This window comes from Crotalus tigris, unplaced genomic scaffold (genome assembly GCF_016545835.1).
Source record: "Crotalus tigris isolate CLP2741 ecotype Arizona unplaced genomic scaffold, ASM1654583v1 scf7180000017812.1200847, whole genome shotgun sequence".
NCBI classification, from domain to species: Eukaryota; Metazoa; Chordata; class Lepidosauria; order Squamata; family Viperidae; genus Crotalus; species Crotalus tigris.
In genome coordinates, this window is record NW_024096651.1 from 1,028,532 (window position 1) to 1,054,376 (window position 25,845).

The 25,845-nt window shown below is 37.8% G+C and overlaps 2 protein-coding genes across 8 annotated transcripts in view; one reads left to right on the plus strand and one right to left on the minus strand.

The window, feature by feature from the left end:
* Window positions 1-10,214, minus strand: part of ABCC10 (ATP binding cassette subfamily C member 10) — a 32,704-nt gene extending 22,490 nt beyond the window's left edge. For 2 of the 5 annotated variants that reach the window (XM_039342801.1, XM_039342797.1), the window contains exons 1-4: window positions 6,449-6,597; window positions 5,581-5,781; window positions 3,486-4,857; window positions 1,637-1,864 (exon numbers count right to left, since the gene is read on the minus strand). In XM_039342801.1, the coding sequence (XP_039198735.1) occupies window positions 1,637-1,864; window positions 3,486-4,857; window positions 5,581-5,741 (1,761 nt within the window). In that variant the 5' untranslated portion in view covers window positions 5,742-5,781; window positions 6,449-6,597. Of the gene's footprint in view, window positions 1-1,636; window positions 1,865-3,485; window positions 4,858-5,580; window positions 5,782-6,448; window positions 6,598-8,738; window positions 9,262-10,082 lie in introns of those variants that run through there. The other 3 variants (XM_039342798.1, XM_039342799.1, XM_039342800.1) reach the window with 3 other exon arrangements.
* Window positions 10,215-10,445: 231 nt separating this feature from the next.
* LOC120307726 (zinc finger protein 318-like) overlaps window positions 10,446-25,845 on the plus strand; it is a 30,383-nt gene continuing 14,983 nt past the window's right edge. For all 3 annotated transcript variants that reach the window (XR_005556626.1, XM_039342796.1, XM_039342795.1), the window contains exons 1-3: window positions 10,446-10,716; window positions 17,811-18,082; window positions 22,731-23,331. Coding sequence is in view for 2 of the 3 variants with exons in the window: in XM_039342796.1 (XP_039198730.1) it covers window positions 10,477-10,716; window positions 17,811-18,082; window positions 22,731-23,331 (1,113 nt within the window). In the remaining variant the exon portion in view is untranslated. The remainder of the gene's footprint in view (window positions 10,717-17,810; window positions 18,083-22,730; window positions 23,332-25,845) is intronic.

Here is a 25,845-nt window from a genome sequence, read left to right on the forward strand (position 1 = left end):
CTGAAAGAATAGGCATGATTTGGAGGCCCTGCTAGACTAATGACTCTTGTTAACTGGAAGGAGGAGAGGGAGAATAAGGCCTTGACAACAGTCACTTGGGCCCTTACTATCTCTAGAACTGACTTTTGCAATGTGGTTTACATGGGGCTGCCTTTGTAGGTTATCCAGAAATTGAATTTGGAACAGAATGCAACAGCTCATCTGCTGGCAGAAGACAGCCCCCGAAGCCTTATAACATTGGTTTTGCACTGTCCAGTAAGCTGTAACAACCACCTGCCTCCAGAAGTTGTGAATGCTCCAACACTGGAAGTTTTTAAGAACAGACTGGACAGCCATTTGTCTGAAATGGTATAGGGTTTCCTGCCTAAGCAGGAGGTTGGACTAGAAGACTTCAAAGTTCCCTTCCATTATTGTTATTAATACAATTCAAAATGCTGAATTTAGTATATATGGCTTGGCAGATAAGCTCCTTCAGATAGACCTCACCCATCTGGTATGCTTGTGGCAAAGTTGGTGGTTGAGAGTCCCTCTACTCAACTGAAAGTAGTGGGACAGGAGTTTTATGTTTCTCAGCTTATACTCCATCCCTACAGCATAGCTGAATCCTAGAGCCAGATGGTAACCTCCCTTGATGATATTCCGGAAGACCATAAAACTGAGTTTTATCACAAAGCTTTTAATTAGTGTTGGATATTTATAATTTTTTTAAACTGGGTATGGTTGGGTCATACAAACACCAAAATATTTGTGTATATGTATTTTGGATTAATGGTTTTATATTCAGTTTTGGATATCCGATACAGCTGTACCTAGAGTCACAAGTTGATGAATAAGATAATAAACCACTGGCAGTCCTTGTGTTTTTAGTAATATATAAGCTACAGTCAAGCACACAAATAAGGTATTCTATTGGTGTTAGCTTCCTTAAATAGTATTTGTGTGTTCTTCTGTTGTATGCAAAGGTAAGATTTTAGACAAACTAATCACCAAACAGGGAAATGAACAAGAATAACAAAGAGAAGGATTGGCTCAGAATAACTCTACATGGGGCTACCCTTGAAAAGTATTCGGAGACTACAGTTGGTCCAGAATGCAGCCGCGCGAGTGATAGTGGGTGCTCCTCGATACACCCACGTTACACCTATCCTCCGTGAGCTGCACTGGTTGCCTATTGGTCTCCGGGTCCAATTCAAGGTGTTGGTCATTACCTTTAAAGCCCTATATGGCTCAGGGCCAGACTATTTGCGAGACCGCCTACTACCTCATAGTTCCCTACGTCCGGTTAGATCCCACAGGCTGGGCCTCCTTCAGGCCCCGTTGGCCAAGCAGTGCCATTTGGCGGGGCCGCGGAGGAAGGCCTTCTCTGTGATAGCGCCCACGCTTTGGAACCAGCTCCCCCCAGAGATTAGGACCGCTCCCACCCTGTTGGTCTTCCGTAAGCTACTTAAGACCTGGCTTTTCCGGCAGGCCTGGGGTTTATAAAACCTGACCCCTGGATGACTGTCTTTGCATTGTTTGTTTTGTTATGTTTTATGTGTTTTTTATTGTTAGCCGCCCAGAGTCCTTCGGGAGTGGGGCGGCTTATAAATTTTAAAAATAAATAAATAAAAAATAAATAAATAACAAGACTTCTTACTTTGGTGGCAGACAGCTGGTGTCCTAATAAAACATAGGTAATGAAAATGACAATGGAGACAACCACAGGTAATGCTGCCCAGAGGTAGACACACACAGCATCGAGGTATTTAATTGCTCGCAGGCTTTTCAGTTCCTTGGCTCGGCATGCCTTCATTCTAGCATCAAAATATGGTTCCCAGGCATAGAACTTGATCACTCGCACGCCACACAAGAGCTCTGTCATGAGCTGAAAAAATAAAAAGAAAGCTGGTTAGTTCAAAGCTGGTATGTTTATTTAGTGACATGATATACTCAGAATCTTCTACTACAAATAGTCCTCAACTTACGACTGTAATTGAGCCTGACAATTATCTTTGTTGTCGTTAAGTCATGATGGTTGGAAAGGTCATTATGTGACTGATCTGATTTTACAACTTTTTTTTGTGGTAATCGTTAAGCAAAAGTGGCAGTCGTTAAACAAACCTGTTATTTGCTATGGGGTGGTTTCTGCTGGAAACTGAGTAGATGCTGGTTTTCAACAAATATAAGTCATGTGACTGTGGGATGCTGCAAACATCTGTAAATGCTGGCTAGCTGCCTGGTTGCCGAGCACCTAAAATGTGGTCATATGTCTGCAAGCCTATTGTAACTTTGAAACTGTGTCATAAATAGCTTCGGGGAGGGGGTTTCTCATGACTTTGAAGAGTGATCAATCATAAGCTGACCACACCATCTGTATAGTGCAGCTTTCAGCTGATTGGATCAGGCACAAGGGAACACAAACCATGTTTCCTTTCTGGTGCTTTTAGAACAAAAATAATAGTAATGAGCTCATCTATCTGAGAAGCTTTAAGATGGAAGGATTAGTAACCAAAATAACCAAAAGATTTTGTGCAGCTGTTCTCTATTTCTGCAAAGAAATATAATGGAATAAATATTTCAAAAGGGTGGGAGGTTGCAAACAGACCAATGTCCTTCCATTAATAGGTCAGAGCCATTCCACAGGAAGAATCTAATTAGGAAATAGCCTAAGATATTATAACCAGAATCCCCAATCCTTTCAATGTACATATGAAAGCCTTTGGGCTGAACTGACCCTTTGGGATGACTACTTTGTAGAGCACACACTTCGCATACAAAATATATTAACTTCAGTAATTATTTCCAGAACCATGATCTACTAGAGATGCAATAGCTCTGGATTTCCTGAATGAAGTAGAGGTGTTCATTGATGTGAAGTTGGCATTTCCCAATTCTATGAGTAAATCTGTTTCATCTGTTGAACCTGGAAGGCCAGTAGAAACATGCATATTGCAAGCTTTTTCTGTAGAGTCCACATTTTCTTTATGCAGGAGCTCAGTATTAACTGGAGTTATTTCAGTGACCTGTAGCAGAAAACCTGAATAGTGCCTTTTCTGATTAACACGAACTACATTCTACTCCTAGAAAATTCTCCAGTGAAAGCTTTACCTAAAGCCTTGTCCTCAGGAATAAAACTGGGCATGAGTTCTGCTGTGTATCTGATGACTTCTCTTGGAAACCTGAATTTCTATCTGAATCAAATTAGACCTTTATCACTGGCTAGGACAGTCTTTGAGTTACATTATCTGTTGAGATACTGTCTCCTGGTTTATATTGCTAGATCATTGCAACTTGATACATCATATAGACCTAGTTATTATTTCTACTACCTAACATACTTTTATTAATAATACTTAATGAATTTAAAGCCAATCTTTCTTTTTTGCCCACTATTTCTCATTCTTTCTCTGCACTCTATATAATGTAGTTTATCCCAAAAAGAAATAGTGTGATGAGCATATATGCATGCACCGGAAGAATTACAAAGTCATAAATTCTCACCTTACCTTGACCCGTACATCTTTGTGCTTCAGCATCTCCTTGTTTTTCTCCATGATGCAATTAGCAATAACTTTATTAATGGGCACAAGTAGCACAGCCAGAGCCAGTCCACCCAGGAAGGCTATGCCTACCTGCTGATATAAAAGGTAGAGAGTGACAGCAAACTGAAAAGGAAGACTCCATAGTTCATGGAAACTAAAGCAGAAGTTGACTAATCTATCAGTGTCCGTGCTCATAAAGTTGACAATTTCCCCTGTGGTGAAGCTAGCCAGGCTACTTCCATTTACCCGGAGAGCTTTCTGGTAGATGGCTGAAATAACCGCAGTACGTACAGTAAGTATAATTTTGTTTATCTCATAATTAAACTGATTACGTAAAATGGCACCAAGGAAGGAGCTTGCAAAAAGTCCCAGTGCATACAACACTCCGTGGCTAAGAGGTTCTTGACGTGACTCCATAAAACTGACCAACAAATTTAAAAGCAGCGGCCCAGAAAATCCCAAGAGACTACCAGCCAATTTCAGAAAGCCGAGACCATAATAACGTAGGCCAAAAGCTGCATGTAGCACTGACAGGAGATGAACAGGTTTGGGAGCATTTTGAAGACCTGCTGGAAGTCCATTTTGTCTTTCATCACGTTTGGCAAAGAAATGGTTTGTGGAAGATATCCTTTGATTTTCTGAACCGAGAGCTGCCTTTTTCAGCCAACAGGCGTAAAAGCGTTCACAGACTTTGCTGGCCTGCAGTTGTTGTGGGAGTTGATGGACATCTTGTGGCTTATTCAGCTTCCACTGGTAGCCACGCTTTATAAGAGGGTTCATCCAAGCATATGAAAAGCGTGAAAGCCAGCTCTCTCCATCTTCTGCCACTGCCTCCCAAGTGGATTCAGAAATCTGTGAAGTTGTGATCAAGGGTTCGTGCTGCGAGGGGTCATTGACTGAGAAAATGTCTTGCCGATTGCCTACAGGGATGGTATACCCAATGAGACAGAGAAGTAGGAAAGCTAACTGGAGGGAGAGAACAGTGAGTCTGAGGGCTGTGGCAAGTTGAAGAGGCTGCTCACCCAACTCAGTCTGGCAGCGCCATACCACTGTGATAATAAGAGATGGGACTGGAAAGAAGGCAAGGATCGGTAGGACTGCAGGACCACGGCTGAAACTGTATGGAGATCTGTAGAGAGCAAGAAGTGCCAGGCTGTGAGTAAGCCATGCCAGTGCAGCTGTGCCAGTTGTTAGAACTTTCAGGCAGAAAGGATCCAATTTCTGTGGCCAAAGGATTGCTGGGATTATATCAAAGATGGACAAACCAGCAAGGATAAAAGATGCAGCAATTCTGCATTTCCACCCCGATCTGTGTGAACATTGTGAGCCAAAAGACCTAATAAAGGAGAAAAAACAAAAACAAAACCCAAAGCATTAAATTGGTATTAGTATTCTTCTAATATTCTCCCCCTCCTTATTCTTGAAATGGTATATTTCTCCAGTTTCTGAAGTGAATGATGATTCAGACAAAAAGCTGCTCTTTCTGGTGTGTTTTTTGAGAACATTATTTAATGAAAAAGAATGATTAATCTCTTAAACTATATTTGTGTAGATATATAATTGGATACACTGAGGGTGATGTGGTGGGGTGACAGGTAAGTATGACACACATATTTTCTAATCCATACAAATGATCATTTAGCTAACATAAAATGTTAGTTAATAGATCTTGTTTGTGGCCAAATTAATTACTCCCTGAGAGCTAGTCCCCTGTGTTGCATAAACAATCTGGAGTCTGAGACAACTTCCCAGAGAGTCCTGTGAAGATGAGCACTTTTTGAGAATATCTGTCTCTGTCTCCTTTGTAGTTTTAAAGTTTCGTTCTGTTTCTTGTGACAGAGGGATCAAAATGCAGGAAAATGATGGGTCTGGATTAGATTCCCCAAAAGGGAGGCTAAATGGCATCATCTTTGTCATTCCAACCTATAGGAATGAATGAATGAAGACAAGAAACGGAGAGGGAAGTAGAAGCATAGAAGATAGCAGCATTCAATTATTTAAAATTAAATAAGATATGTTGTTTTATGAGTGAGGAGTTAATTTAGAGACCCCAAGGTACCTTGGTGTTCCTATGTAGCAGGCACTTATTACGGCAAGGATGACATGAGGAGCCACATTTAAAAGCAGCTGATTAAAACAGTGTCCAACATTGCTTTGAACCCAGAGAGGAAGTGGATCTATGGAACTAGTCCCACATAGATCAGCCAGAACCTCTTCCATCTTGCTTCCAAGAAAAAATATAAGTCAAGGAAAACAATTCCTAAAGAAAAAAAAGACCAAATAAACAAATCAATATTAAGCAAGCATTGTATTGTTTTAACTGTTGTTGGTTTTACGCCGCCTAGAGTCACATTCTGATGATGTGAGACTGATGAATTTGCTAAACAAATATAAACAAATGTAAACTTTGGGAGAAATGAAGGCTCTCCGCAAACCCTAAGGATTGATGCCCAGTTTGGTTTGATATTATACCCTTTAAGGAGTACAGTGACAGGTTTGTAGGGTTTGTAAGACAGATCAGAAAGCTGAAAAAAAAATATTTAGGAGGAAAATGGTAGCAAACCATATTGCTGTCAAGAGACCTACATAGACCAGACCCTCAAGCCACCAGGATCAAGGCTTCCCATCCACTAACTACCAGCTCAATGATAGCCTCCCCTGGATAGCTTTCTGGCATCAGCCAAAGTCGTTCTTAACAGGAGTCGTAAAAACGGTTTCTCCCCCCTCCGCTCTGCCGGCGGCTCATAAAATGCCTTAATCAGAATGCTTTTGCACGTTACAAATGCTGCTGCTTCGGCCCGAAGCAAACAGCCAGCTGTTAAAGGAGGGATTGCCAGGGAGACTTTGAGCTACCCTTAGGCAAAACTCCCACGAACCAAGAAATCGAAGCCACCCGTATATGCCCGGCACAAACACCTCACGCACACCTTCCGTGTTTATGGATCAGAGGATTCACCTCCCTTCATATCGCCCGCTTCATTCATAAGGGTGGGGGGAGAAAGCTGAGCCGGAATTAGAGAGCCGGATTTCTTTCCTAAACCTTAACACTGATCTTATAGAAGTTTCCTTTTGGGACGCAACTTCCGGATTTCTTTTGTTACCCTGTTTTGTTTGCGCGCTAGAGGATCGAAAGAACCAGCTGGTGACCGAGGCAAGGGGAAATCTAGGATTTTAACGAAGTAGAATTCCGCCGCTTCTGGGAAATCCTAACATGGTTTTTAGAAAACAAGATTTAACAAGGGAGGCCAGTTACGATTTGATATAGAATTGACTGGTTCAAATAAAAGTATGAGGTTACGCGTGGTTTCCTTGTGAAGAGATTTTCGGAGAGCAAATAGTTTTGTGCGGTCGGCTGTTTATTGTCAAAGCCAATGTTTCCCATGCTGTATGATTGTCTTATTTTATAGTGCTATGCTGACTGCAGAAAAAAAAAGTTAACCCATACAAGTGGACCTCATGTTACAGCGTATCTTATATCATCATTCTCATAATAGTGAATTTCTTGAATAACTTTCCACTGAACTGGAAATGATAGTTGTGTTATTCTACATTTTTTTATCTCTATGAATATTTTGTGCTCCAGATACTGTGGTATTTATTTTCCAGTCGAGCGGCCTCTGCTGTTTAGAATGATGCACTTTATATCAACATGAGAACAGATTGCATCAAATGTTCATTTACAGTACTGCACTTTCTGGATAGAGCAAGATTGAAAAATACTTAGCATACCTTTTTTAATTAAGATTGAAGAAGTTGCAACCCAAATAGTAAATTTAGGCCCCTGAAGGGATCCTAGTATTTAATTCTGAGTTATATTTCAATGTGATATAATGTGGAATTATCTGAGTTACTAACAATGTTAGTATTATAAATTAGTACTTATAGAGGCAAATTTAATATAAATTTAAATTAAAAAAATAACGCTTGGAAAGATAACTTGTGGACTGCAGGCAGTTATATAAAACCCTTTCTCATTTGCCAGGAAAGATTATTATGTAATGTAAAATTATGTCACTGAATTTTGGTAGAAACTGTACGTATGCAATATAATGTAATAAATATAAGAATATAGCGTAATATAATATAATCTTAGATTTACAAATTTGGGGATTATGAGGGACAATTTATAGTTACACTTTCCTATTCAAAACTCCAAAGTACTTCCATGGTGAAAGTATTAGCCAGTAACATCATCATTGCCTGAGGCACACTCAGCTGGGGGTTCCTTTTGTGTCCTGTTAAGTGGTACCCATTTATCTACTCGCAATCGCTCCTTTTCAAACTGCTGAGTTGTCAGAAGCTGGAGTGTGTGACAGGAGCTTACCTGTCCTGCAACAGCAATTTGGTCTTGAAAATGAGCCTGTTGATGGTTAGCTCAGCATCCTAACCTTGTGAGCCACCATGCTCCTAACTTATAGTAATACGTGTATTGAAATTGGCCACTTTTTTTAAAAAAAAAACTTTTATAGTTTATATTTCAAATATTTAATAATATTTAATATTTAATAACTCAAGGCAGTGAACATACCTAATATTCCTTCCTTCTTCCTCCTGTAAGCGTGAGCTGAATGAAAGTGACTGGTCCAAAGTCAGCTAGCAGCTTTCATGCCCCAAAGGCAATAGTGTCCTACTTTCTAATCTGGTGCCCTAACCACTATACCAGTGATGGCGAACCTTTTAGAGACCGAGTGCCCAAAAACCGCCCTCGCACCCCACTCAGCTCCCCTCCTTGCCCACTCCACCCGTTCCACTCCCGCTCCGCTCCGCCCTGTCCCACCCACCTGCAGGGCCACTCACCACCTCCATGGCCTGCTGCAGATTGCCCAGGCGGTCCAGCAGTGCCATGGCAGCCACGCCCTCTGCCCATGCCCCGCAGCATCAACTGCATGTGACATGCCACGAGGGCGGAGTCTTGTCCCCATTGCCTGACTGCCATGTCCTTGGCTGTGCTGCTCCGCGTGGGCCGCGCTCAGGGGCTACTCTCCAGGGGGGCTGCTGGTGAGGAGGGGGCCATGGGGGGAGGTGGGGCTGGGGCAACGGCACATGTGCCCACAGAGAAGGCTCCGAGTGGTGCCTCTGGCACGCGTGCCACAGGTTCGCCACTACTGCACTATACCAAACTGGCTCTATATAATTTCCTTTTGATTAATGAAGCACAGTTCACCAATTCCTATCTGCACCTGCAATCAGATTACAATTGATTAGAGCAAATGATACCTGTTCAGAAAAGATCCAGTGAACAACTGGACTTTTCCCCTTCTTTTTTTAAGCATGTTCACAGATTATTTTTTCTTCTTTTACTGGGTAAACACTCAGAGTTCCATCAGTTTTGTCTTCTAGCCCAAATGACAGGAAGATAGGTACACCAGTGGTGTTATTGTTCTTCATCAATCCACTTCTGGGTATACTGAACAGAATGTTTCATATATGAGAAAGTTGGAATGGGGGGGGGGTCACACAAAAAGCCTATCACTCGAAATTGTGTGTGGTCAGATTTCTTGCTTTCTCAGCATGAATAGGAGGTATAAAGAAGCAGAGGAAGCTATCAATTGGAGGGTTTCAGTAACCACTGACTGTTCAGCCAGAAGGCTTGACCAGCATAATTACCATAATTGCCAGGGCAAGCCACTAGAACAGTGGTTCTCAACCTGTGGGTCGGGACCCCATTTGGGGTCGAACGACCACTTCAAGGGGGTCGCCAAACAAAGCTGTCTGCCATTTTTTCCCCTTTTCTTTGGCCACGCCCCTGGCACCCGGTGATGTATAAGTGGTTGGGGACACCACAACATGGGGAACTGTATTATGGGGTCGCGGCATTAGAAAGGTTGAGAACCACTGCACTAGAATATAAAATGAGAACAAATCTCATTCTCCCCCTACTAATACTAGCACTGATGATATTATCTAGTTTGGTAATGAAAAGCCTGCAAGAAAACCGCCAAGGCTCAGAGAACATCAAGGATCCCACAGTTCAATCCTGGGCTACAAATACTCTCTTCTTTTGATAATTGCCCTAGCTTAGGGATAGGCAACCTTGGCTCTTTTATGACTTGTGAACTTCAACTCCCAGAATTCCTGAGTCAGCATGGCTGGTTCAAGAATTCTGGGTATTGAAGTCCATAAGTCATAAAAGAGCCAAGGTTCCCTACCCCTGCCCTAGCTGAAGAATGGATGGTAATTTGGACAGCAATGTCTCAATTCAACTTCAGCTCCAGCTATTATAGCAATAGGGAAAGCAATTTAAGGTGGCTGTGCAAAATAGCCCTTTGTATACCACATAGAGGGGCCTTGATAGATTGCCCACTCAAGTTTTTCAATTGCTAGTGGGAAATTTTGTTTACAGGAAAAATACAGGAAAGTGTTGTCAAATCTTAAAGTCTATCACATGGATTACAGTAAATATACATTTTCTACTGCAGACCAACAGAATTCACATTCGTTTATGCAGTTGAATTCTGCAAAACTGTTTCGGTGGATACTTGCATAGAGTTGAGAGACCCATTTGCAGGTGACAACATCGAGAAACAAACGTGGTTAGTTTCAAGTGGAAAATCTGCTTGCCTGCAGAATTTAACTTAAGCCCATTTCTATCCTCAGGAGTATCGTTTGCGATGTGGTTCTGAGGTTGGAAATACTACGATCTTCTACAGAGTGAGGGAGATGTTCTCTTTCGGAGGAAACAAATGGTGAGCGTCTCTCTCATTGCCCAAGCCAGGTGAGCGCCATTCATCCTCTTCAACCCACGGCACGTTTGGTTTGCAGATCTCGCGGCGCCTTCTTCACGCGACGCGCACTCTTTTCCCGCCATCTTGAAAGGACGCACGCAGAAAGCTTCCGGACCTTGGCACCCGGCGCGCATGCGCGTTCCGCGCGGGGTAGTCAAGCGAGAAAAGGGCGTAAAAAAGAGAGAGGGGCGAGAGGCCTCGGGGGCCTTTTATGCCGCCGCTGCCTGTGCATGATGTACCGTCCCGGTTGCGGCCGCTTGAACATGATTTCCTCCAGCCGGCCCAAAGACAGCAGTAGTTCAGGCTCCCGATGTTCCCGGTCCGGTGCTTCCACCACCCCCACCACCGGGTCAGCTCGAGGCCGTAGCCCGCGCCGCTCCCGTTCTCCATCTCCTCGGGGCCGCCGCCACCGCTCGCCATCCAGCGGTCGCTCTTCTCGTCGCTCACCATCCCCTCGTCGCAGTAGTAGGGTACGCTCTCCGTTAGGGGGGAGTCGAGGAAGTCCGAGGGGTATTGCCTGAATAGCGGCCATTTGAGGATTCGGCCTCGGAACACGCGCCCCGCATTCCCCCGTGGCTCCCCACGTCTGTGGTAATGGTTCCCTACCCGTCTGCTGTGAGGCTTTCACGCGTTCGCGTCTAGAGGATCCTTGATTTCTTTTATGTCCCGCTTCCCGCCCGCCAAGACTTATCTTAATATCCCATGTCCTTGGTTTGGGCTGAGCAATGATTGCAAGCTTGCGTGTAGCAAAGTAATTTCGCCACAGCAACAGCTTTAAAGCAAATCTGAAGGGGCTCTATGGAAACCAGGAAAAAGTGTCCGCGTGTTGCCAAGGAAGAAAAACAATCACGTTGCCGAAGTTCGCGCGGGCTGCTGAGTCAAAATACGCTTCGCTTAATTTGTGCCTTATCGCGTTGTGTTTATCAAGCCGTTGTGGTTTGTGCGGATGTGTTATGCGAATTCAGGCGATTAATAAAACTTAGCAATGGAAGCCATGACTTAAGTGTGTTGTATGAAGGCAGCTAAAAGTTGTTCTTTTCACCTCTAAATTGCTACTTTAGCTCAGTAAGGTTTACACAGTACTGCCAGACAGATGGGATTCCGAAGTAATTTCTACAAAACTATGTAATTTTTATTTCCCTTTGGGTTACTTTGTCTATTCTGTTCAGTATTGTTGCTACATGGCAGTTCTAAACTCTCAAAATCTTTAGTCTTTGGTATTTTATCTTTTTCTGTAAAGAAAACTGGACATATAGTGCAGTCAGAAATGTTAATTAAAACAATTTCTTGTATTAAATAGAACTCATTTTCTAATAAGAATTTTCTGGTTTCATTATGTGATATGTCTAGGCTCAGTGCAATATATAAACTCATTATTCAATACACTTTGCTTAAAATAAGTCAGTGTTTAACATGATTATGTAAGCATAATACTATACTGCCTTTGGCATATACTTCATTCTATTTTTTAATTTAACTTAAAATATGTCATTAGCAAAATGCTTAATAAGGACTGCTTAGAGGTTAGATATCAGTGTTTTGTAAATCACAGTTACAGAAAATGTTAGATTTTTCTATGGAAAATCTTTGATTTTATGGAAAAGAATATCTTCACAACCGTTTGCACAGACAGCTGTGAGGATAGACACTGAAATTAGGGAAAGCCATGTGTGCATGATATTTACTAAGAAATCACAGGTTCTGCAATTGTGTGCCACTTATGCATCACTAATGTGTGTGGCTCTTTACTGAGATTTTAGAGTCAGTGTTTTGTAGGGTTTGAAATAGTAATAATTTACTTTAATTTGGATGTTCTACTGCAGTGGTTCTCAACCTGTGGGTCGGGACCCCATTTGGGGTTGAACGACCATTTCATGGGGGTCGCCAAACAAGGCTGTCCGCCATTTTTTCCCCCTTTTCTTTGGCCACACCCCTGGCACCTGATGATGTATAAGTGGCTGAGGGTCATCACAACATGGGGAACTGTATTATGGGGTCGCGGCATTAGAAAGGTTGAGAACCACTGTTCTACTGAGATTGTAGATTATAAATACTTCTATGGCTTTATAAAGGAGAACTTAGTCATTTGTTCAGAAACCATAAAAGAAATTCAGTCTATATTCTAAGATGAGGCATTTTGTAATATGGTTTGATGTGTTTAAATCCATATTGTAGTTCAGATTGTGGGAAGAAAGGAATGCCTTATCCACAAGTTGTAATGTAAACATGATTTGTTTTTAATTGCACAAAACAAGGAAGAAAAGAGAGGTTTGCTTGCCAGCACAAAATGTTCTGATTTTCAAATTGTAAGCAAGAGGGAGTGATAAGTTGAGCATACTTTGTTTTGACACCTGAAGTGGATTTATTGTCTGAATACCATAAATAGACTATGATATTATGTAAAAGTAGTTAGGGTTAAAGTAGTTGTGTAATATTTTTTACCCCATACACATGTCTGATTTTCAGAGTCTGCTTGAACCATTCCCTGCAGGTTTTTTTTTGCAAACTTTTTCAAAAGTAGTTTGCCATTGCTTTCTTCTTAGGGCTGAGAGAAAATAACTGACTCAACTGGCTTTGTGCCTAAGGCAGGGCTAGAACTCAGTCTCCCAATTTCTAGTGAGATACCAGAACCACTACACCAAGCTGGTTCTCACTTTTATAATATATAGATCTGAATTACATACCTACTGTAATAAAATATTTGTTGGGATCTTACAAGAAAGAACCCAGAGAATAATGAACCTCATACTTCCTTTTGGGATCTCTTGAGTGTTCTTTCTTTCTTTTTTTCAACCAAATGAAAGATTCTTGCTTAAAGTCCAAAGTATCAGATGAATTCAGTGGAATTTCTTTTTGTATATCCAGTTGAAAATCAGTGATCCAAGTTATTGATAATCATTGTACCATCCATCCAAACTGAAACAGTAAAGTAAATCATAGGTAACACATTACACTAAGGCATCAAATGTCATTTACAACAGGGGTGTCAAACTGCTGACCTGCAGGCCGGATGCATCATAGCAAAACCGCCCCATTGCTGGCAATAGCAAAAAAGTTGCAATACGTCGCGACACATCACGTGACGTTGCGAGTTTGACACCCCTGATTTACAACACAGTGGCTGAATTTACACCATATGCTAAACCAACCATATAACTCAGCATAATACAAGAATCCAGATAAGATTTTATTTATTTACATTATTTCTGTATAGCCATGTTCTAGAAAAAAATGGAATGTTTTAAAAGCAGGACTGAAAAATCCAGTGATAACTAGCATTCCATCTAACTCAAAATTTAAAAATATACTAGCTACAAGAGAAGGGGCATAAATCTATTTTCAGTAATATTAAAGAGTTAAAACAGCTAGGTTTGTAATCCTAACTATGATAGTGCATTACACAAATGTATTGAATTGGTGATATTTATGAATTCGTACTCGGATTAATGATAAGCTTATGTAGATTAATGAATATTTCTGAAGCAATGTGCACTTTTTTCTTGTTACAACCTTGTTAATTGTCCACCTGCCTTCAACCACATCCATTGCAGTTTTTCCATTTGGGGTTTTACTATATACTTATGCTCAATGTATCTTTAGATTTTGCTTCTGTCACTAAATTATAATACTGAGGCTGTACAACTCATCTTATAAATTAGGATCTCAGGAAAGATAAAGGTTTCCCCTGTCCAGTCATTTTCGACTCTAGGAGATAGTGCATATCTCTGTTTCTTAGCTGAGGAGCCAGCGTTGTCTGAAGACACTTTCCATGATCACGTGCCCAACATGACTATATGCTGAGGTGCACGAAATGCTGTTACCTTCTCACCAAAGTAGTACCTATTTATCTACTTGCATTTGCATGCTTTTGAATTGTTAGGTAGGCAGGAGTTGCGGCAAGTAACAGGTGCTCAGCGCATCACACAGCCCTCAGGTCTCGAACTGGGCTTTAACTGCTAGGATTTCAGTACATAAGACTAATCAAGCTTCCTTGAAAATAGTTTAAAAGATTTACATTATGCAGATATAGTTACAGAAAATATCCAGGGGATTATTTTCTAGATAAACCATAGGATTAATATCAATTTTTCATTCATTTCATATTCAATATGTGTTTTTCCTGCATATAATTACCTGTTTTTTCTTTTAAAAAGTATTTCTGAATAACTTTCCAAAGCCATAGTGCTCCCAAGGTAGGTTTTAATATATACATTAATCAACTCATGTTACATATACAGTAGTTGTTTTAAATAACATTTTTGACAACAGATTATAGCTTCAAAATGCCTCTAGAAAGTAGCAACTATAGTGGTCCAGTAAGCATTGCTTTTAACAACATTAATTATATTAATATTTGTGGATTTACATGCTTGCATGCATAGGCAGAAATACTTTATTCATTTTAAAGAAAATATAAAATTGTTTTCTTAATTTAAAACTTATTCAGTGCATGTATAAAACAGGACATCAAATAAGATAAATCGGATTATGCCTATACCATTTTCTATGGGATGCAGTACTCTGTTGGTCCACATTTTACACATCTTTCTAATTTGTCATCTTGTTAACTAGAAATATTTTTCTAAAGAATTAAGTTCTTTGTTTGTATGATCAAATTCAGACTATATTTTTTAAAAATTAAATATTTTGAGTAAAACATAATCATTTTTGACTCCTTATAAAAAGGATTCCAGTTGGTCAAAGAATATGACTGCTTTGTCCAATGAAGCTGGTTTTCCTGAAAATTTTGAAAAGGAATTTTCTGAAATAATCTGCATATTTTCTGATTTCCTAGGAAATGATCTAATTGAACCTGTTTATTTTAATAAAGCTTTATAATGCAGCTTGTATTTTTATAATTTGTGATAATGCAGCGCAAACATTTTATCTGGAATACTTGAGGGAAAAATGAAAGGACTCGGTGTGATAAGTATATTGTTGATTTTTTTAAAATGTAAGCATTTAAAGACATCATTTTTCTGTTCATCAGAGTTAAGTCATTTTGCAGTGAGATTGTGTTGAGACTTAGTGTCCTTATCATTATTTTTTAGATCCATTTCATAAAGAGGTAAATCTGAATCAGAATTACTGGATTGATGTTTTACTGTATTTCTCAGTTTTTTTATACTGTCCCCATTCTTCCTACAGTATTTACAGTTTTCTTTGCTCCTTCAATGGCTTTATTATAGTGATTCATTACAATGTTTTCCCACAAAAGGCATTATTATGACTCAGAAGGTATCAAAATACACTAAAACATCTAACTTATTTCACAGTTTCACTTTCCCTGTTTTAAAGGGAAGAAAGTTAACGCTGCTCATGTATTTGCTGAAAATGAAATAATCATAATTTTGTTTTTATTTTTACTTTGGTTTTACTCTGTTAGAGAGAGAGGGAGAGAAATAGAGAGATAATCAAGGGCCAAATTTGCTTAACTCTATATTTATAATGGCATCTATCTATTGTAAAAAAATTATGAAATATATGTATTTTCTGCATATAACTGAGGCACTAAGTAATTTTCTGTGGAAAAATTGACTCTATTATGTATCTGAAGTTGAAATATTGAATTTAGTTATTGCTTGGGTTGTGGATTTTGTGTATCTTTTGTATGCATTTAGTACTGTAGTGATTTTAGTATGCATGGAATCTACCTAGGGAATAGAAACAGAACTATTGATACAATAATGCCTTTATACAGGTAGTTTCAATTTACTTCAACTCATTTGGTGACGAGAAATTACAATAGCACTGAAAAAAAGTGACTTATGACCGCTTTTCACACTTACGACCTTTGCAGCATCTCCATGGTCATGTGATCAAAATTCGGGTGCTTGATAATCAGCATATATTTATGACAATTGCAGTGTCCTAGTGTCATATGTTTACCTTTTGTAATCTTCCTAGCCAGCTTCTGATAAGAAAGTCAATGGGGGTAGACAGATGCACTTAATTACTGCATTAAACTTCAGTGATTCGTTTAATAACTCTGAGAAAAAAAGGTCATAAAATGAGATAAATCTTACTTAACAACTGCCTAATGGAAATTTTGGGTTCAGTTGTGGTCGTGAGTTGAGTACTACCAGTATGTGGTGATTACTGTGTACAGTTCCTGTATGTTAAGGATATTCTAGAATTACAAAACATACAGAAAGTAGCATCCAAAATAACTTCAGGGAAGAATAGGTTCCCTACAAGAAGAATCTGGAGAGGAAATATTACATACAGTACATAAAATCTTGCATGATGTAGACTCCTCCAGAGTCGCTGCAACAGTGAGATAGATGAGAAACAGACCAGGCACACAGACAGACAAATGAAAACAAAAGTTATACTCCCTCACTCAAAATGTTAAGACTCCATTGAAACCAGAAGGGTATTTAGGAAAGCTGTCCTTGAAGAAGAAACTGTTTTTTGCACAATGCACTTTTAATCTCTGCTACCAACAGATATGACAGATGTTTTGAAAGGGCGCTGTCAGCTTCATGTAACATCAGGGTTTTTGTTATGGTTACAAATAATTTTTGGCTCTTTGCTATCTACAGGATGCCTTAAATATTGTGGCTGGGAAACCACAGTAAAAATTTAATGTATATATAATGAATACATATCATATAACACCCCTTCATGTCTATAGATTAATGTGTTGAGAAAGGAAATGTGAAGAAAAGACAGGTTAGATTAAAAAAAACAATACTTATTTCAGTTTCAACATTGGATATTAATAAATTATGTTTAAAGTTATATTTATTAGAGATTGTTTTCTTAGAAATGGAATATTAAGTAAATTATAGTGTTTTCACAATGAAACATTTTCTGCCTCACATCACTGCTGCAAATATAAAATGGGAAGTTATATTTTTCAAAACATTATTTAAAAATTATTTCTATTTTATTTGCCTCCTCCATACTATCCATTCAGTTTGGGTACTTAAAAATAAAGCAGTTGACAACTGAAAACTCAACACCGCCTCCAAGTCAGCATAATATATCTAAAATATAGTTAATCACTGCCAGTTGAAATGGTCACTTAAGAATGAGAGCCTTCAAAACTGCCTGGAATGCTTTAATCTTTATAAATGGCTTATAGCACTTGAAGATACAGGTAGTTCTTGACTTACAACTGTTTGTTTAGTGACCGTTCAAAGTTACAATGATACTGAAAAAGTGATTTATGACTATTTTTCACACTTATAACAACTGCAGCATCCCCAAGGTCACATGTTGATCAAAATTCAGACACTTGGCAATTGACTTATATTTATGATGATTGCAATGTACCAAGGTCAGGTGATCACCTTTTGCGACCTTTGAGTCCGTATTGACTCCTAGCAACTGCCTGGACAAATCTCTGCAGTTTTCTTGACGGTTTCTTGGAAGTGGTTTGCTACTGCTTCATACCTAGGGTTAAGAAAGACTGACTAAAACTTACAGTTTCCAGCTTGGTCCCTTAATCACTACACCAAACTTAATTGCAATAATATTATATACTCTGGTTATATTTTGATTTTTTTTTTTGATAACATAGCCTATATGATAGAATCATACTTTTCTTTAATTACAGAGACATTCCCCAGGTCAATGTTCACGTTCCCCAGGTCGGCGCTCACGTTCCCCAGGTCGACACTCACGTTCCCCAGGTCGACACGCACGTTCTCCAGGTCAACACTCACGTTCTCCAGGTCGGCGTTCTAGAAGTCAACACTCTGAATCTTCAGTGGAACAGAATTTGCGGATCACTGTTGGCAATGATCGTTATGGTATTGATACACCTGAAAGAAAGAGGTTATGTGATAGGCTGGGCTCACCGGTTGACAGCCTGAGTGATGTGGATAGGTAGGTTTATCACAATTATGTTTCTTCATGCTTTTCCATGCTTGGTATAAAACACCACAATCTTATAAGATGTAATAAAAAAATAACATTTGCCAAGCAATATTGCGAATTCCAGATCTAGGAGAGAATATTTAGTATACTTTCTAAAACTGATTCCAAAATGAATAGGACAACTCATTCATATAACAAAAGTGATATAAGTAATAGTAGTACTGTTAATAGTACAGTAATGTAGTATTTCAATAAATTTCAATAAATTTAAAAAGAATTTAATAAAAGAACACGTGTTAGTATTATAATCAGTCGTTTGACAAAGTCCGAAAGAAAATAATATTAGTATAATATCAATATTGAGATTTTCATTAAAGATAGATTTGTCCCTTTTTTGTATATTAATCAAATAATGAAAGCAAATGTTCTGTGCTATGAGTATTATAGTATATATTCACATTAATGTTATTGGAATGTGTTAATACCAGTCATATTAAATATATGGAACAAGTTATCAGTTATGTATAATGTACATTTTGGGGTTGATGGGTATATTTGGAACTTTGATAGTTTATTAAGAATGCTCAGTGGGAGATGGTGCTTGACTGTTCACAATATAATGGTTTAAATCTATCCTGGATGATTGAGTCTTCACTTGCATATTGCTTTTCATTTTGGGGAGAAATTCCCTGCAGTCTATCTAGCAAGAGTTGGTTTATTCCAATGACTCTTTGATTCTCTGCCTACCCAGATTTTTATTTTGATTGAAGAAGTTACTTGAATGAGTAACAAAACATCTCAGTTTTAATAAACTTTGGTCCAGTTGCCATGATTTAACCTTTTTGGATTATTACTAAAAAGCAAATGGCGAAGATGGTCCCTACCATTCCCAGCTTATGGTTGTCTTTTATGTGGCAGATGTGCAAATAAAGCACTGGGCTGCTGTTGGGTTCCATTTTTATTTTCCAAAACTGAAAATAAATTTTCATTTAATAAATAAATATTCATTATAAATATTGATTTCATTTATTTTATTTTTTTATTTCATTTCATAATTTTCCAAGTAGAAAGCAATAGATTGTAAATAGCATTTATTTAAATAGCATCTATGTAAATAGCTAAAATGCATTGAAAATATTTCTGTATTTTGATGAATGAGCAAAATTATTTGTTGGTGGAACTCGTTCTTCATCTTTAATCAACAGTATTGTTATGAAATGTGTTGTTTTTATCAAGTGGATCCTTCTCTAAGAAATAAGCAATAAGAGCAGATGTGGAACTGAAACCATTTTTTTTTTTAACTTGACAAGATGGGGAGAAAAATGAAGAAGTACTCTTAATGAATTTCCTGTCTCCTGGTGAAGGTTTAGTAATTAAAGTCTACTAAATTTACAGATGCAAAATCCTATCTAGAAAATAGATTACAGTTCAACAGAATTCAAACATCCTGTTTTTGTAAACCAATATATGGGCTGTGTTTCATCTGCAGATGGTTTTTACTATTAGCAATTTTCTATTTGCAATAAGATTATAGATAAAGGGATGTGCAAAATATATTCAGAAAAAAAATCTTTTGAATAGCATGAATCTGTGATATAATGGTAAAATATTTCCTTTTGAACACTGAATAACATGATGCTTTTGCAATGAAAGTTGCTTGGTGATCTCTGATCAAATGCACGTTCAAATAGAATGGTCATTTAACATATTTCAGTGCTGAAAATGAAAATCCCTTATTCCTGGGGAAGGTTTTATTTCTAATCAAAAGTGTTGATTTAAAAAAAAAAACATGCAGGTAGTCCTTAACCTATGACCACAATTGAGCCACAAATTTATGTTGCTATGCAAGCCAGTTGTTAAATGAGTTTTGCTCCATCTTATGACCTTTCTAGCCAGAGATGTTAAGTGAATCACTGCAGTTGTTAAGTTAGTAACACGGTTGTTAAGTGAAGTTGACTTTCCCATTGACTTTATTTGTCAGAAGGTAGCAAAAGGTGATCACATGACCTCAGGACGCTGCAAAACTGTCATAAATATGAACCAGTTGCCAAACATCCAAATTCTGACCACAAAACCATGGGGATGCTGCAGTGGTCATAAGTCACAAACGGTATTGTAACTTTGAAAGGTCACTAAACAAATTGTTGCAAGTTGAGGACTACCTGTACATTACAGGTAGTCCTTGGCTTACAACCACAATTGGAATGGAATTTCTATTGTAAGTCATGGTCATAAGTTGAATCAATATATGACAATTTTTATGGTGGCTGTTAAGTGAATCACCTCAGTTGCTAACTGAATCACATAGTTAATAAGTGAACCTAGCAAATAACCCAGGTTTTTTTTGCCAAAAAAAGTTGCAACCAGTTGTAAATATAAATGCCAGTTGCCAGACCCCTGAATTGTGATCATATGACCATGGGGCTGGTGTGACAGTTGTAAGTGTGAATACAGGTCATAAGGTCCGTTTTTCTGAGCCCATTGTAAATTTGAACCAGTGGTCATAAGTCAAGGACCTGTAAAAGTATAAAGTGAGAAAATATAAGATACAAAAATTAAGCAAAACTTAGAAAAACTAGATTAAAAATAAGCTATAACTGAGAATTCAGTACCATGTTACAATATTATAGGTTCCTATTCAAGGCATGAATGAATTAGTCATATTTTTGCTTGTTTTTTTCAAAATGGTCAGCATATTGCATCCAGTGAGCATGTTCTGCACCATTGTGCTATTCAATAGGGTATTTTTTTTCTTATTTTATACTGAGACAATCTTTTGATTTTCTTAAACCTGCTGATATTAACACATCTGCATACTGTAATGATCCATGTGGGAAAATATTTTTACTAAGTAGCATATTTCTATTGGATGCCATTGGAATTATATTATTCTAAAGGAATTTTAATGTTGTTAACAATAAGGGATACAAATTGCAAATGTTTACCAACTGTAATTCTAAAAGGCTGTTTTTTAAAAAAAATATTGTGGCTTCGGTGGAGACTATAACAGTTGGAGTTGCTCCAGCTAAAAGAAAATTTATTCATTAAACTTACTTACGTAATAGGTGAGATGAGCGGTGTAGAAATTTATAAATAAATACAAATAATGAAGAACAAGTATGAAAAATCAATTAAAAAGAATATAATACAAATGTAATACAAATAAAAATAAAACAAAGTCTGGAAAAGAAAAAGTCCATATAATTAGAGATCTGGTAATAAAATATTTCCCCTCTAATTGAGATAGGAGCTAATTAAGAGCCACTGTATTCATAATGTTTGAATTTTGTTCCTGCAGCATCTACCTGTAGGTGAATAACATCTACCTGTAGGTGGGATTAAATTCTATTGACATGTTAAAATGAAAGTGTATGCTATCACAGCAGGGGCAATAGAAGAAAATGTGGGCAAGGATTTCTACAAAAGAGATTTACTGATACATCTCAGTATTGCTGTGGGAAAGATGCCAAAGCAGTAGGGTAGCTCTGTAGTGTGTAGAAAGGTGAGATTAAATAGCTACTTAGCAGTTATGATTGGATTTTGATTAAAAACTGTCAGTAAGAATTCCCCATAGCTCCCAAATCTATCTGCTGTATTATATCGAAAAGTAGCTGGCAAATTTCTCCTTTGGCTCCCTTTGAACTTAAAAAGCACATATACTAGGGAGAGAGATCAAATATAGGTTGATAGAATTTTTTTTCTTTCATTGTGAAGGGGAGTTGTTGGAAAGAAATAATGTAGCCAGTGAACAGTTAGTATAAGAAGAACTTAAGTCAGTAAGGCAGGCAACAAATGCAGGCTCAAAAGTCCTATGTTTGATAAATCAATGCAGAATGAATAATAGAATGCCACTGCTATTTTTATCCATATTCTCTGACTTCTAGCATGTGATGATAAAACCTCAGTGGTTTGTTATGGCATAGGATGGACTAATTTAAATTAAAGGTGATTCTAAATCAAGAGAAAAAACAGATTAAATGAATTTTTCCATTAATTGTGAAACAATGGTACATGTCAAACAAGTACACTGCTATATCATTCTTCAAGTGAAAGTATATAAAATGGCTTTAAGAGGTAGACATGATGAAGTGTGGCTGTTCAGCATAAACTGAAATTTCAGTATTATATCTGGCAAAAGGACTATCATTTTTATTTTTCTGCTAATAAGTTTTTGAAAATCAAGATATTGTGGTGCACACTTTATATAAGACCTAACCCCACCTTGAAATGTAAGCGATGTCTAGTGGATGGAATAACACCCACCAATGGTTTTCCTTCTCTCCTTCTCTTGACAAATCTGCTTTAATGGCTGATGGACACTCCAGAACAGATTAAGAGAAAACAAAAGGTATAGATGGGAGGAGAGCAATAAAATAACCTGAATTGAATACAGAATTGGATTTGAAGGTTATGCTTATGTTTTACCATTCCTCTGTTCATTAATAAATTAGTTTAGAAGTTATTTAATTGAGAACAAAATATTTTGGTTCGTGATAGGAAATGAATCTGTTGCGAAAGTTATATAACTTTTGGAATTGACTGCATTCGGTTGAAAGGAAAAATAATAATTATGCGCAAGCAGGCTGCTTTTCAATATATCTGTTCAACTGACACTATCAACTGAATGATGTTATAATTTGTGTATCTCTCTAATCAGGGATGATTTGGCTGATGGACCAATATTTAGCAGAAGCCTTTTACATCGTCGGAGCCTTGAGAGATATCCTTCTCGTGAGGAAAATCAGGCTAGTCCTTTCAGTAGGAGACATGATGAGGACTATCACAATAGGGATGTTTTCCTCCATCAATCAGACTATAGAATGAACTATGAGGATAAACCAAGAGAAACTGATAGGGAAGGTGAACTTAGAAAATCCTTATATGCATTGGACGATAGAGGGCGGGAGCCAAAAAGACCTCGATATGACAGAGATGACAGATTACTTGATATGAACATGGAACCACAGGGTTTCTTGTCAGGAACACGAAAGTACCGTAAACGAAGTTTTAGTAGAAGTCCAAGTCCAACATATCTCAATGAAGATTTTCGCGAACTTGAAAGTGCTAGAAGGAAAAGAAAAGAAGAAGAACTGAGCAGAAATCTGAGTCATGAACTATCTGGCAATAGTTACGTAATGACTGGTTCAACTAATCCAACGAAATCTTCAGAACCTCAGTACCTTTATAGACCTGATGAGGCACCAGCAATGCCCAAAAAATCCATCTTGAAGAAACGTGTGGATGATCATTCTGTGCAGGTTTGACACCACTCCACTCCATTTTTGTTACTGTCAATTGTAATTTTTTTTGTTTTTTTAAAAAAATCTCTTTATGCTTAATTTCAACTGTTAGTTTATGGGCATATTTCTCTAAAATGCCATTGAAGATTGCTGATTTAGGGTGAATCCTTTATAATTATCAACTTGATTTCATTTGATCTAAATGAGGACCCTTTACTTGTGTTAAAATTTAGGGCATCAGCAGGCTGTAAGTCTTTCTTTAAGCAATTATGGTCATCCTAGAGAAGTATTTCTAAATTTTAGAACTTAAAAAATATATTATTTTTTAATGGCTACAAGTTCAGTTTCAATATGCTTAGGGATATTGGGGAAATGTCTTTGTTAGCCTTACAAAATTCCCAGAAAAAATATGCAAGCTTTTAAGATTCCTTGTTTACAAAAAAGTTGAATGAAGGAAAATACCCATCTAAATTTTTACTCAACTCCTACAAGATGAAAAGTGGGAACTCTAACCCCACATACTATCCAAACATATGTTTAAAAATACACAATTCACTAAACACAAAAAGTTTTTTTAATGATGATAGAAATATATATTAATAGATTTATCAAATAATATATATGTAAAGTATATATTTCAAAGAAGGTTGTATTGTTGACTTAATTTGTATAATTCAAAATGTACAATTGATTACTTTTGAAATTCGTAAAACTATCATAAGGAATTGATAAGCTGGTGTGCAGTAAACCAGGTTGTGCAGCCTTTTCCAGACTAATAGTCTCATGTAATTGTTAAGTGGCATGCCAAGAGGAGCACTCCAAAAAGTTGGTGGGCCAGGCTGAAGATGTATACAGGACTAGAACAAATTCTAGACGTCATTTGTGTGTTATGTTATTTTCCTAAATAGATGGCATAGTGGATTGGTCTTAGAGTCAGAGTTTTTGGTTCTTGCAAAAAAATAATAATAATTTTTTCCCCCAAAGCTTTGCCAAGGATTCTATTGCTTCCTTTTTACTTTTTCCCTGTCCTCTTTGTTTTGGTGAGATAAGCCCTTTCTAACCACTATAATCACCATAGAAGGAGTAATCACTGCTAGGGTTTTTCCCCCAATTGTTTTCCCCTCAGCAGTCCTTTATTCTAGCTACAGCAACACTGGAAATGTCAAGTTTCTGAATGCTATATCTGTGTTCGGAAGTGATATTTTTGAGGGCTATCGTCTTCAAGGAACTCTCACACTTAGAACTTTGTCTTCAAAGAAAAACCTTTCTGTAATAACTTCTGTTCTTTGCCCAGATCCAGTGTTCATTCTAAAAACCAGTTAACATCTTTCACCAAAGTCAGGAGCTGTGATTAACCATCTTTTTGACCCAAACCTCCTGAAGGAGCCTTCCGGGAGGAGGAATGACTTTTTGAAGGTGTGAGGATCTACTAAGAACTATTTCCCAACAGCATTGGATTACTGCTTTGTGTCATTTTAAGAGTCTGTGTTAAGTTGCAAGATTTCTATTGCAACCATATCCAGATAGGTCTCTGTACATGACTTTGGCTTAGGAGTGTCAGTGTATTGCTCTTTTGAGGAGCTAATAGCACACTCAACTATGAATGCAACAGTTTCATCTGTATTTTCATCTGTATTTTCTCCAAGGAGAGACATGCACATAGTTCTGTTTCCTGATTTTTGAGACACTGCAAACTGAATGTTCAAATTTCTGCTTCCTTTGGCAAATGTATCTTTCAGTCTCTATCTGATTGCATTCTGCATATTCCTGCACAGTAAGATTATTTTGGTATGTCCCACTATAGGTGCCTTTCTTCACTGTTGGAAATGTAGCACGGGATTTACTGTGAAGGTACATTTTCTATAGTGGAGAGAGGGAAAGTGGCCTTCCTGTATTTATGTTTCCTTGGGCAAGGATTTGTTTTCTGTTCTTCCCATTTTTCCCTTTTCACTTTATCCTTGGATATTTTTAACTAACTGGATGTTGGAGCTTTCTTCTGTTGATATTCTGAAAATGCAGAGATGGGCTTTCTATCTATAAAAGAGAATATTTATAACTCCAGGTTGAAATGAGGAGTCCTTGGTGCTCTCTGAGCTTGCTTGTTTTCTTGCAGATATTTCATTACCCAAACTAGGTAACATCATCAGTGCTAGTGACTAGCACTAATGATGTTCACCTACAGTAGTGGCCAACCTTTTGGGAAAAGTGTACATTTGAGGTTTGATAGCTAATAACACCACTTTTCTTTGGAGTAGTACTATAAAATTTCCATCATAGACCTTCATAGGATGCCCCATATTATATTTTCTTATTCTGCCACATTAAGTATTATATCCAGATATGCAACTTTGCAGAGGCTGAACTAATCTAGGATTCAGATTATATATTCTGCAAAAAAATTAATAATTATGCAAAAATGAAAAGAAAAATGAAGGCTGTTGTCCTATATTCTAATTAAAATGAATATTATCTATAGATTCATGTAATATTATATAATTAATTTACTAACAAGTACATGACTTAACAATAAAA